The 12,624-nt window shown below is 46.5% G+C and overlaps 1 protein-coding gene across 2 annotated transcripts in view; it reads right to left on the bottom strand.

The window, feature by feature from the left end:
- CEP192 (centrosomal protein 192) overlaps window positions 1-10,147 on the bottom strand; it is a 151,132-nt gene extending 140,985 nt beyond the window's left edge. For both annotated transcript variants that reach the window (XM_053571227.1, XM_053571228.1), the window contains exons 1-3: window positions 10,071-10,147; window positions 9,156-9,326; window positions 1,605-1,772 (exon numbers count right to left, since the gene is read on the bottom strand). In XM_053571227.1, coding sequence (XP_053427202.1) covers window positions 1,605-1,772; window positions 9,156-9,265 — 278 coding nt within the window. In that variant the 5' untranslated portion in view covers window positions 9,266-9,326; window positions 10,071-10,147. The remainder of the gene's footprint in view (window positions 1-1,604; window positions 1,773-9,155; window positions 9,327-10,070) is intronic.
- Window positions 10,148-12,624: the final 2,477 nt, after the last annotated feature.

The raw sequence follows: 12,624 nt of genomic DNA, 5'->3' as shown, positions 1-12,624 counted from the left end.
ACACAGCCCTGGCCAAACTGCAACAAAAAAATAGCCAGGCGTTGTGGCGGGCGCCTGTAGTTCCAGCTACTCGGGAGGCTGAGGCAAGAGAATCGCGTAAGCTCAAGAGTTAGAAGTTGCTGTGAGCCGTGTGACCTCATGGCACTCTACCCCCCGAGGGCAGTACAGTGAGACTCTGTCTCTACAAAAAAAAAAAAAAAATAGCTGGGTGTTGTGGTGGGCAGCTGTAGTCCCAGTTACTCGGGAGGCTGAGCCACGAGAATCACGTAAGCCCAAAAGCTGGAGGTTGCTGTGAGCTGTGACACCACAGCACTCTACCGAGGGTGACAAAGTAAGACTCCACCTCTTAAAAAAAAAAAAAATGGGCTCTGCACCTGTGGCTCAAGTGGCTAAGGCACCAGCCACATACACCTGAGCTGGCAGGTTCGAATCCAGCCCGGACCCGCCAAACAACAATGACGGCTGCAACAAAAAATAGCCAGGCGTTGTGGCAGGTGCCTAATGTCCCAGTTACCTGGGAGGCGGAGGCAGGAGAATCACTTGAGCCTAGGAGTTAGAGGTTGCTGTGAGCAGAGATGTCACAGCACTCCACCCAGGGTGACAGCTTGAGGCTCTGTCTTAAAAAAAAAAGGTTAAGAAACTAAAAACTACTTAGTGCCTAAGAGAGAAAATTTACTTCAGGAACTCAAAATATTAGAGTAACAACTAAGTTATTTCAGAAGTAATGACAGACTGCAGGTTGAAAGACAGCCATACAAGTCCAGTAAAGGGTGAACCTGGCTGAAACGAATTAAAATGGGAGCCACTGTCATATCACTAAAACAGAGCCATTGACCCCACACCCTTGCCATAGGTGACCGGATTTGGAATGGACCAGTAATACGTGAGATTTTAAGAAACAGTTCATTAGTCTCCTGTGTAGCCAGAAATGTAATCCACACATATCTTTCAAGAGTTTGTGTTGCCATATTCTGCAACATGAAATAGAAAAGCAGATAAAACCACAGTATTGCAAGAGAGAATGAAAAACGCATTTTACAGAGAGAAGTAGAGTGAGATGATAGAAAATCTAAGTCCTGGGCGGCACCTGTGGCTCAAAGGAGTAGGGTGCCAGCCCCATATGCCGGAGGTGGAGGGTTCAAGCCCAGCCCCGGCCAAAAACTGTAAAAAAAAAAAAAAAAAGAAAAGAAAAAGAAAAAGAAAGAAAATCTCAGTCCTGATGGTTTCCCCAACTCCATCCCTTCTTAAGACAGCTCTGCACTCCTAACGCTTATGACTAATTTCCCTTTTGAACTTGATAACACAATTAGCAAGAATAAACTAATATAAATCTATTACAGACAGAAAAAATGAATACAACTCCAATACATTACAGACTAAAAAGAGTTACTGGTGCTCAAATCCCAACACTGGGTTATCATTCCTAACCCAATGATGAGGAAATAGAATGGGAAAAAAGACAGCAAGTTCGTTGTACATGATCTAGCCATCTCTTTCATAAATAAAGCAAAAAGCTCAAGCTTGACTGGAAATTTTACATAAGTTTCAGTATGTTGTATGTTTTATGGATCTAGGGGAAAAAAATCTGCTCTAACAAGTCTTACCTGTTATCAGTGCTGGATCTATTTCTAGCAAGTGTGGAAACAGCAACAGGCAGGCCAAGATTTGAAGAAAGAGTGACATTTTCTAAAGTCCCACTATTATCAAGTAACGAATTAGCTAAGAAGCTTGGAAATGACTCTTCCGTTATCCCTCGAAAATTTTCCATCTCACTGCAACAACAAAAGTAATTTAATAAATCAAATACAGTAAAACATTTTTGAATGACTACAAGTACAAGTTCCATAAATCTTAGAAAACTGACAAACTGTAGGAAGTAATTCTTGGGAACACCACTATGAGAGGATGCCGTGGGCAAATATTCTTCAATAAAGGAATGCTTAGAATACTTCGCTACTTGATAGCTGAGAATATGAACATCAAACTTGTCTCCCTATAATGAACACAACAATGAAATATAACAGTTTAATTTCCTGTTGGCTTAGTATATGTAGGCAAAGAAGGCAAAGATGGCATAATATATAATATGTATACTAAGATATATACACTGATGGTGTATACATATGACTTTAGGACACAGTTAAGTTGGGCAGTTATGTACTCCCTTTAATATGGAGTAGAGATAATGAGTCACATACACCACGATATAGCAGCACTTAACACAAACCCTCCCTCCACATCCTTCCCACCATATTCAACACTAAAGGTGAGCCAGGGTCTGGACAACCTCCACCTCATCTCCTGCAACTCCTCCCCCTGCTCACGCCTCGCCAGCCGTGCGACTCTCCCTGCTGCCTCTTGCCTAATCCCCGACCTCTGAGCACACCCCAGGGGCAGCAGGGACCCACAGCTCTCACACTGTACCTGCTTTCAGGTCTTCCTGGAGATGCTCACTGCATGCCAGGCCTTGCCGCGTCAACCTTCCAAGTTGAGCATGGCCCTCTTGGCCTCCCTGCCCTGCTTTCTTTCGTCTATAGTACTGACCACCACCTGGCATGCAGTACAAGTCACCTATTTGTTTTTCCTCCCACACTAGAACATAAACTCCATGAGGGCAAGACTTCACCCACAGGTTTACCACTGCATTCCTACACAGACCTGTGCTGGCACAGAGGAGACTCTCCATAAACTTGCCGAGTGGATAAACGGATAAATGTCTTCAACCTACATCAATATACTGCAAATGCACCACCACCTACCTACCTTTAGCACCCTGCTCTCAGCCCATGGCCCAATTTCCTCTCTTCAACATTTTTAGCTATTTTCTCTTCTTGATTTCTACAAACATGTTCAAAACTCTCCCCTGCCAGGATGGAGGAGGCAGAAAACAGCCTGCCCTGATCTTTCATTTGCACTTCCTGCCACCACCTTCTCACCTCCCCTTCCCACCAAGCATCCCCAGTCGCTAGGAGCACACCTGAGGTGGCATGCTCATAGCCTACTCCTCACACAGCAGGGCATGACCTCAGGCTTTACATCACAGTTTACTCTTACACACTAGAGATCTCAAACGCAAATGCTTCCAGGCATAAACATTGTTAGAAAATAGGACAATAGGGTAGCGCCTGTGGCTCAGCGGGTAGGGCGCCGGCCCCATATGCCGAGGGTGGTGGGTTCAAACCCAGCCCCGGCCAAACTGCAACAAAAATAGTCGGGCATTGTGGCTGGAGCCTGTAGTCCCAGCTACTTGGGAGGCTGAGTCAAGAGAATCGCCTAAGCCCAAGGATTTGGAGGTTGCTGTGAGCTGTGTCACGCCACAGCACTCTACCGAGGGCAATAAAGTGAGACTCTGTCTCTACAAAACAAAATAAAATAAATAAAATAAATAAAAAAGAAAATAGGACACTAAGGACAGAGGTCAGCTGAAAATTACAGGCTTCACATGAAACCAGCTAAACTCAATTACACACTGCTGCCAGACAAAACCCATGTGCTGGAGTCCATTCCGGAGGGCAGACATGTCTAGTCCAAAATACACCCTGAATCATTCTACATCTTTCTCCACTACTACTCGACCTACTGAAAGGCCTCCTGACGCGTCTCCCTGCTTCTATTTTCTTTTTTTTTTTTTTTTTTTTGAGACCAAGTCTCAACCTGTCGCCCTAGGTACATACAGTGCCACGGCATCATAGCTCACAGCAACCTCAAAACTCTTGGGCTTAGGCTCAGCTCCTATGGCTCAAAGCAGCTAAGGCGCCAGCCACATACACCTGAGCTGGCGGGTTCAAATCCAACCTGGGCCCACCAAACAATTATGGCTGCAACCAAAAAATAGCCGGGAGTTGGGGGGGCGGGGGCGGTGCCTGTAGTCCCAGCTACTTGGGAGACGGAGGCAAGAGAATTGCTTGAGCCCAGGAATTGGAGGTTGCTGTGAGCTGTGATGCCACAGCACTCTACCCAGGGCGATGTAGCTTGAGGCTGTCTCGGAAAAAAAAAAAACAAAAAAACCTCTTGGGCTTAAGCAATTCTCTTGCCTCAGCCTCCCAAGTAGCTGGGACTACAGGTGCCCACCACAACAACCAACTATTTTTTTGTTGTAGTTGTCATTGTTTAGCAGGCCCAGGCCAGGTTCGAACCGACCACCCCAGGTGCATGTGGCTGGCGCCCTAGCTGCTGAGCTATAGGCGCTGAGCCTCCATGCTTCTATTCTTGCCATCCGTCAATTAATTCTCCATAGTGTCGGCAAAAGGACCATAAAGTATGAATCCGGTACCATGCCCTTACTGAAAACTCCGTTGGCCCTGTCAACCTCCCCCATCCCTCTCAAGCTCATTCACCTCCTACACCATGTGCTGGATCTTCTGTTCCTATAAAACTCCTGAAATCTAGACCATTCTTCTCCCATGTCTCTGCACAGCTAGCACTTTCCTTCCTGACATTCTCCTCAACTGAAACCTCACTATCTAAGAGAGGGTATCCCTTATCACTAAGTAAACACAAGCCCAGATCTACGGCATCCTTTTACTCCTCCCAGCATTTACCATCTTTTATTCTTGCGTTTGTTCATCTTCTTCCACTGACATGATTGCCCTCTAGGAGCAGTGGCCGTACCTCTCTGGCCTCACTATTTCCCAGCACTTAGAACAATACCCACCACACAGTAGGTACTCAATAAACATTTGCAAAATCAAGGAATTCTGACATTCTCAGTGGGTGGCCCAATCTTTGACTTTAACCCCTCTATATTTAGAAAGGCAGTTTCTTAAGGAAACGTCTATCTAGTTCACTCAGATTCTCAGTACCTGATGCAGAGGTGGGAATAGGAGTTGAAAAAATTAATTGAAAAAAATAATCTGTAACTCCCAGCTAGCCTGCTGATATTTACTGGTTATTATCAAATAATATACTAAGTATGTCATATACATGTTTCTAGTCCTGTGTCAAATCTGTAAGGTAGCCATTACCCCACCATTGAAGAGACTGACACCAAAGGAAGAGGTTGGGAAACTTTTCCAGACTACAAAGTGCAAGTGAGAGCAGAGGATTCCCTCCCTGGCAAGTCTGGGCCCAAAGTATGCTTTCCTCTGCACAAAGGCCACCTCTTTCATCTTCAAATCACTTTCAGCCCGGACCTCTATTCTGAGCTCTAGACCTCTACAGTTGGCCCTCTGTATCTGTGGGTTCTGCATCTGGGAATTCAACCAAGCACAGATCAATAATATTTTTGAAAAAAAAAATTTTTTTTTTTTTTTTTTGTAGAGACAGAATCTCACTTTACTGCCCTCAGTAGAGTGCCTTGGCGTCACACAGCTCACAGCAACCTCCAGCTCTTGGGCTTACGTGATTCTCTTGCCTCAGCCTCCCGAGCAGCTGGGACTACAAGCGCCCGCCACAACGCCCGGCTATTTTTTTGTTGCAGTTTGGCCGGGGCTGGGTTTGAACCCGCCACTCTCGGTATATGGGGCCGGCACCCTACTCACTGAGCCACAGGCGCCGCCCCTTTGAAAAATATTTTAAAATAACAACACAACAATAAAAAATACAGAAAATACAACAACTTTTTTTTTAATTTTTTATTTTTGAGACAGAGCCTCAAGCTGTCACCCTGGGTCGGGTGCCGTGTGGCATCACAGCTCACAGCAACCTCCAACTCCTGGGCTTTAGCGATCCTCTTGCCTCAGCCTCCTAAGTAGCTGGGACTATAGGTGCCTAGCATACCGCCCGGCTATTTTTTGGCTATAGTTGTCATTGTCATTTGGCAGGCCTGGGCTGGATTCGAACCCACCAGCTCTAGTGTATGTGGCTGGCACCTTAGCCACTTGAGCTACAGGTGCCAAGCCACAACAACTATTTTAATAACATCTATACCAGTGGTTCTCAACCTGTGGGTCATGACCCCTTTGTAACAATGAAAATACATCCTGCATCAGATATTTACATTATGATTCATAACAGTAGCAAAATTACTGTTATGAAGTACCAACGAAAATAATTTTATGGTTGGAGGTCGCCACAACATGAGGAACTGTATTAAAGGGTCGAGGTATTAGGAAGGTTGAGAACCACTCATCTATACTGTACTAGCTATCATAATGATCTAGAGATGATTTAATACACAGGAGGGGCCAGGTTGGGTGGCTCATGCCTATAATCCTACTCTGGGAGGCCAAGGTGGTGGGATCACCTGAGCTCTGGCGTTTGAGACCAGCCTCAGCAAGAGCAAAAATAGAAAATTACTAGCTGGGCATCGTGGCAGGCACCTGCCGTCACAGATACTCAGGAGGCTGAGCATAAAGGTTCGCTTAAGCCCAAGAATTTGAGGTTGCTATGAACATGGCGACATCAAGGTGCTCTAGACAGGGCCACTGAGTGAAGCTCTGCCTCAAAAAAAAAAAAAAAAAAAACACACACACCCCCAAAAAACAAGCTACTTGGGAGGCTGAAGCAAGAGAATCACTTAAGCCTAAGACTTTGAGGTTGCTGTGAGCTGTGATGCCATGGCACTCTACCCAGGGTGACACAGTGACACTCTGTCTCAAAAAAAAGAGGGGAGGGGAGAGGAGAGGAGAGAAAAAGAAAAGAAGTCTCTATCAGAAATAGAAAATGTGGGTGGCACCTGTGGCTCAAAGGAGTAGGGCACTGGCCCCATACACCAGAGGGTTCAAACCCGGCCCTGGCCAAAAACTGCAAAAAAAAAAAAAAAAAGAAAGAAATAGAAAAATGTACTGGGTATTGTGGCAAGCACCTCCAGTCCCAGCTACCCAGGAGGCTAAGAAAGGAGGACCACTTGAGCACAGGAATTTGAGATTGCAATGAGCTACGATGATGCCACTGCACCCTAGTCAGGGCAACAGAGTAAAACCCTACCTCAAATAAATAAATAAATAAAGTGTGTAGGAGGATATGCATCAGTTATATGCAAATACTGTGCCATTTTATATAAGGAACTTGAGCATCCAGAGTCTGGTATCCCTGCAGGGTTCTTGGACCAATTTCCCTGGATACAGAGGGACACTGCATTTCCAAATGTCTCCTTGACATCTACCTTACATCTGAATGCCTCTCAGGTAGTGCAAAGTCAACAAATACAAAATCAAACTTGTTGCCTTTCCTCCATTCACCCCTCCTGGTATCTTTAGTCTTGACAAATCATTCCTATACAGGCAAGACACACCCAGGGTCATTCTGATCCCTCCTGCTCTCAGTTGCAAATTCAGATGTTTTAACTTCAAATATATCTCCAGAGCTGCAACCCACTCCTATATTCCCAATGCCTGCTGCTAATCGCTTTTTTTTTTTTTTTTTTGAGACAGGGTCTATGTCGTCCTCAGTAGAGTGCTGTGGCATCACAGCTCACAGCAACCTCAAACTCTTGGTCCCAACTAGTCTGCCCAAGTAAATGTTAAGTTATTCATTCATTTATAGACATGTACCCAGGCCAGGGGGCTCACACCTGTAATCCTAGCACTCTGGGAGACCAAGACAGGTAGACTGCTTGAGCTCACGAGTTCCGGACCAACCTGAGCAAGAGCGAGACCCCGTCTCTAAAAATAGATGGGCGTTGTGGCACACGCCTGTAGTAGCAGCTACTCAGGAAGCTGAGGCAAGAGGATCACGTGAGCCCAAGAGTTTGAGGTTCCTGTGAGCTATGATGCCATGGTACTCTACCAAAGGTGAGAAAAATGAGACTCGGTCTCAAAAAAAAAAGAAAAAAAAATTTACAAACACAAAAACAAAATTTTGGGGGGGAGACAGAATCTCACTTTGTCACCCTCGTTAAAGTGCTGTGGCTTCATAGCTCACAGCAACCTCAAATCACCTCGGACTCAGGTGATTCTCTTGCCTCAGCCTGTAGTAGCTGCAACACTGACACCCGCCACAACGCATGGTTGTGATTAGAGACAGGATCTCACTCTGGCTCAGGCTGGTCTCAAATTCCTTTGCACAGGCGAGCCGCCCACCTTGGCTTCCCAGAATGTTATGTTTATACAGGTAAGCCACTGAGCCCAGCCAATATTAAAATATTAATATACCAAAGTCTTCAATGATTAGCCCTACTTACAAAGGGTTCTGAAAGCTCAGACTCTATACAAAGATCATTCATGCAACAATCATTACCAAGCACGAACCATGAAGAATACTGTACCTGGAGGCCAAGCACAGGGGCTCATGCTTATAATCCTAGCGCTCTGGGAGGCTGAGGCAGGGACATTGCTTGACCTCAGGAGTTCAAGACCAACCGGAGCTAGAGTAAGACCCCATCTCGAAAACTAAGCTGGGCATTGTGGCGGGCACCTGTAGTCCCAGCTACTCCAGAGACTGAGGCAAGAGAATTAGAGCCCAAGGTGATTTGAGGTTGCTAGGTTGCTGTGAGCTATAACACCACTGCACTCTACAGAGGGTGACAAAGGGACACTGTCTCGAAAAAAAAAACAACTCTGTTTGGCAGGAGGAATGCAAAACTAAACAAACAATCTCTATCCTTGTTAAGTGCTTCAACAGAGCTTTTCTATGGGTGTGATGGTAACGCAACATCCCACTGGAGAGTCCTCATGTTGTAATTTAATTGCTAGTCTCTCTTCTTTCCAAAAAGGATTACATTTGTTCAAAACCATTCATGGAGTGGGCGGGGCGGCCCCTGTGGCTCAACGGAGTAGGGCGCGGGCCCCATATGCCTGAGGTGGTGGATTCAAACTCAGCCCCGGCCAAAAACTGCAAAAAAATAAACCCATTCATGGAAATGTCACATTCCTAAGTTTCCTGGAAATTTCCCTAACTTCCCTGTTTATTGCATTACTCACTCTTCGTCCATCATCTCATGTGAGGACAATATAATGTTACCTTTTCTTTTACTATACTTGAACTGAGTAGCCATCTTTGTGGTCTCTCTTGTCCAAGTAGTGGCCTCAAATTTCACATACGAATTTACCTATACTTAATTGCTTTAATTTAATTACATTCCTGGGTATATAAAAGATTGCTTACGGTAGTCATTAACTATAGGTCTGTGCATACAATTAAACGTATTTAAGAAGGACCTGCTGTGAAACGCAAAACCTAGTCAAACTTTCCCAACAGTTACCGTTTATCCTTGGCATTTTAAGACACACTGAAGAATTAGGTAGACTTTTAGTATATTACTTTTCAAGGCTTACCGTAAACTTTGCCTACAAAACTCAAATTTGGAGAAAAAGCTGACTTTGGAGCAGTAAAAACGCCAGTCAAATGATCTCAAAATAGTAACAGCAAACGGAAATATTGTCATATAAACAGCTGTCCTCCAAACGACTGTGTTGAAAGGGATCTCATGATTGACTAAACAAAGTCTGAAATTAAAAGCAAAGCGTAAGTAGAGTGATATTAAACATTCTTGTCTCTTTTCACGTTATGTTCATAATGAAATCATAAGCAAGGAATGTAGATCAGATGTTAAGAATAAATGTGGGGCGGCGCCTGTGGCTCAAGGAGTAGGGCGCCGGTCCCATATGCCAGAGGTGGTGGGTTCAAACCCAGCCCCGGCCAATAACCAAAAATAAATAAATAAATAAATAAATAAAAAAGAATAAATGTGAACACATCCTAGCAGAAACCAAATCAAAAGTGAGTAAAACGGTGACACCGGCAGACAACTTCAAGCATTAAGGTAACAAGGTTATTTCCCGGGAGGAGAAACAGAACTGCCCGTCACAATACACATAAGGCTATTCAACTCAGCAATCTGCAAGAAACTCCACAGCAAAGTAGTGAGAGCCCGTCCGTCAGGAATTGGAAGTCACCAAATGAGAGAGGAGGAAACAAAGACACTACGATCCTCCGAAAGTCTCAGAGAGGCGTGCAATCCACCTCACTGAGCGGAATTCAACCCCAGGCCCAGCGGGCGCCGCGGCATGGGCTGACCCGCAGTCCGACCCCAGCTCGCGCCCCGCCGACCTCGCCGCCCCGCAGCCTCCGCCGAGCCTGCGCCCCACGCCAAACCGTTACTGCCCGCAGGCCCGGAGGCCGAAACGCCAGCCCAGGCCCACGCGCCTACCTCCCGCCCAAGCACGTACGGCACCTGCCCGGGTCCTCACCTAGCCGGCAACCCGGACTGCCGGTGCAGAAAGCAGAGCAGAACAGGCCACCGAGAGTAGAAGGGCTGCCCAGCAGAGCTGTGAATGCGCGTGCGCGAAGACCTAGCACAGCGGACGGTCGCGACCTGTCGTACAGCGCGTCCGGCGGGTTTAAGTCGGTTCGCGGCACGAGGGGCGGGGCGGGGACCCACAGCCGGCTTGCGATTGGGCAGCAGTGGGAGACGGAGTGTGCAAAAGCCCCATAATTGGTCAGGGCAGCGCGGCCCAGGATTTGAAGGGAGGAAGCGGGACGCCCGGCAGCTTCAACTGGCAGGGACCAGCGCAGGTTCCACTTTTAGCGGAACTGAAGGTGCTTGTCTTGGAAGCCTCCGCCAATTTGAAAATAAAGTTTACCTTACTCAGTTTGGGTTTCCCAAAGCTCCATGGGTCACCTTACACAACAAGATTTCTGGCTAACAAATCACCTGATTTTAAGTTTTTGCGTGAGCAGATGGAAACCTTCCTTATCACTGTTTTACCTTCAATCCGCAAGCAATTCTTCGGGAACCAAGTTTCACGACAGTTCGCTAATACTAATCGCCGCTTTGCGACAGTGTAGGGCCGGTCTCGGCTGGGAAAAGGTGGGATGAGACTTAATTCTAACTGGAGACCGGTCTCAAATCATTACCCCATTCTAACATCGGGCACCTCTGTAATGGCTAAATCTTCAAAGACATGACTTCTTTATTATTTTATCTTTTTTTTTTTTTTTGTAGAGACAGAGTCTCACTTTATGGCCCTCGGTAGAGTGCCGTGGCCTCACACAGCTCACAGCAACCTCCAACTCCTGGGCTTAAGCGATTCTCTTGCCTCAGCCTCCCGAGTAGCTGGGATTACAGGCGCCCGCCACAACACCCGGCTATTTTTTGGTTGCAGTTTGGCCGGGGCTGGGTTTGAACCCGCCACCCTCGGTATATGGGGCCGGCGCCTTACCGACTGAGCCACAGGCGCCGCCCTTTTTTTTTTTTAAAGATTTGTTGTTGTTGTTGCGGTTTTGGCCAGGGCTGGGTTTGAACCCGCCACCCTTGGCATATGGGGCCGGCGCCCTACTCACTGAGCCACAGGCGCCGCCCCCTTTTTTTTTTTGAGACAGTCTATGTCACCCTCGGTAGAGTGCTGTAATGTCACAGCTCACAGCAACCTCAAACTCTTGCACTTAAGCGATTCTCTTGCCTCAGCCTCCCAAGTAACTGGGACCACAGGCGCCTGCCAACAGAAAAAACGCCCGGCTATTTTTTTGTTGCAGTTGTCATTGTTGCCTAGCTGGCCCGAGCTGGGTTGGAACTCGCCAGCCTTGGTGCCGAAATTATTATCTTTCAGAGACAGTCTCACTTTCTTGACCCAGGTAAAGCGCTGTAGCATCACAGCTCACAGCAACTTCACTCTCTTGGGCTCAAGTGATCCTCTTGCCTCAGCCTCCCGAAGAGCTGGGACTACAGGCGCCCACCACAAGGCCCAGCTATTTAATACATGAATTCTTAATTTAGACTCAGCTTTAAGACCCCTTGCTTTGATCCTATCTACAAGTCTAAATCAACTCCTTAACACAGGAAGAACTTGAGATTTGAAAGGATTATTTATTTATTTATTTATTTTTGGAGACAGCCTCTCACCCTGTGTATCAGTGGCATCAGAGCTCACAGCAACCTCAAACTCCTGGGCTTAAGTGAACCTCCTGCCTCAGCCTCCCGGGTAGCTGGGACGACGGGTACCTGACACAACACTTGGCTAGTTTTCCTATTTTTGTAGAGATGGGATCTTGCTCTTGTTCAAGCTGGTCTTCAACTCCTAAGTTCATGTGATCCACTGATCTCGACCTCCCTGAGTCCTAGTATTATAGGTGTGAGCCACCATGCCTTAGCCAAGAAATATTTTTTTTCAATGGCGTGGTAACTTCAAAAAGAAAAATAAATTGTTTTTTTGAGACAGAGCCTCAAGCTGTCGCCCAGGGTAGAGTGCTGTGGCATCACAGCTCACAGCAACCTCCAACTCCTAGGCTTAAGCGATTCTCCTGCCTCCACCTCCCAACTAGCTGGGACTACAGGCACTGGCCATAATGCCTGAGCATTGCAGCCATGATTGTTGTTTGGATTCAAATTCACCAGCTCAGGTGTATGTGGCTGGCACCTTAGCCGCTTGAGCCACAGGCACCGAGCCTAAAGGGAAAATATTTTAATGATTGGGCAATGAAACTCTAGTTAGCTGGCACCCATGGCACAGTGGTTACTGTGCCAGCCACATACCGCGAGGGTGGTGGGTTCGAACCCAGGCCAGGCCAGCTAAACAACGACAACTGCAACAAAAAATAGCCAAGCGTTGTGGCGGGCACCTGTAGTCCCAGCTACCTGGGAAGCTGAGACAAGAGAATAGCTTAAGCCCAAGAGTTTGAGGTTGCTGTGAGCTGTGACGCTACAGCACTCTACTGAGAGCAACATAGTTGAGACTGTTTCAAAAAAAAAAAAGGAAAAAACTCTGTTTCTTAAAACAAGTTCTATCAGCTCTTAATACTTTGCAT

Source organism: Nycticebus coucang, chromosome 19 (genome assembly GCF_027406575.1).
Source record: "Nycticebus coucang isolate mNycCou1 chromosome 19, mNycCou1.pri, whole genome shotgun sequence".
NCBI lineage: Eukaryota > Metazoa > Chordata > Mammalia > Primates > Lorisidae > Nycticebus > Nycticebus coucang.
Note: the sequence above shows the minus strand (reverse complement) of the source record. Positions and strands in the feature narration are given on the sequence as shown.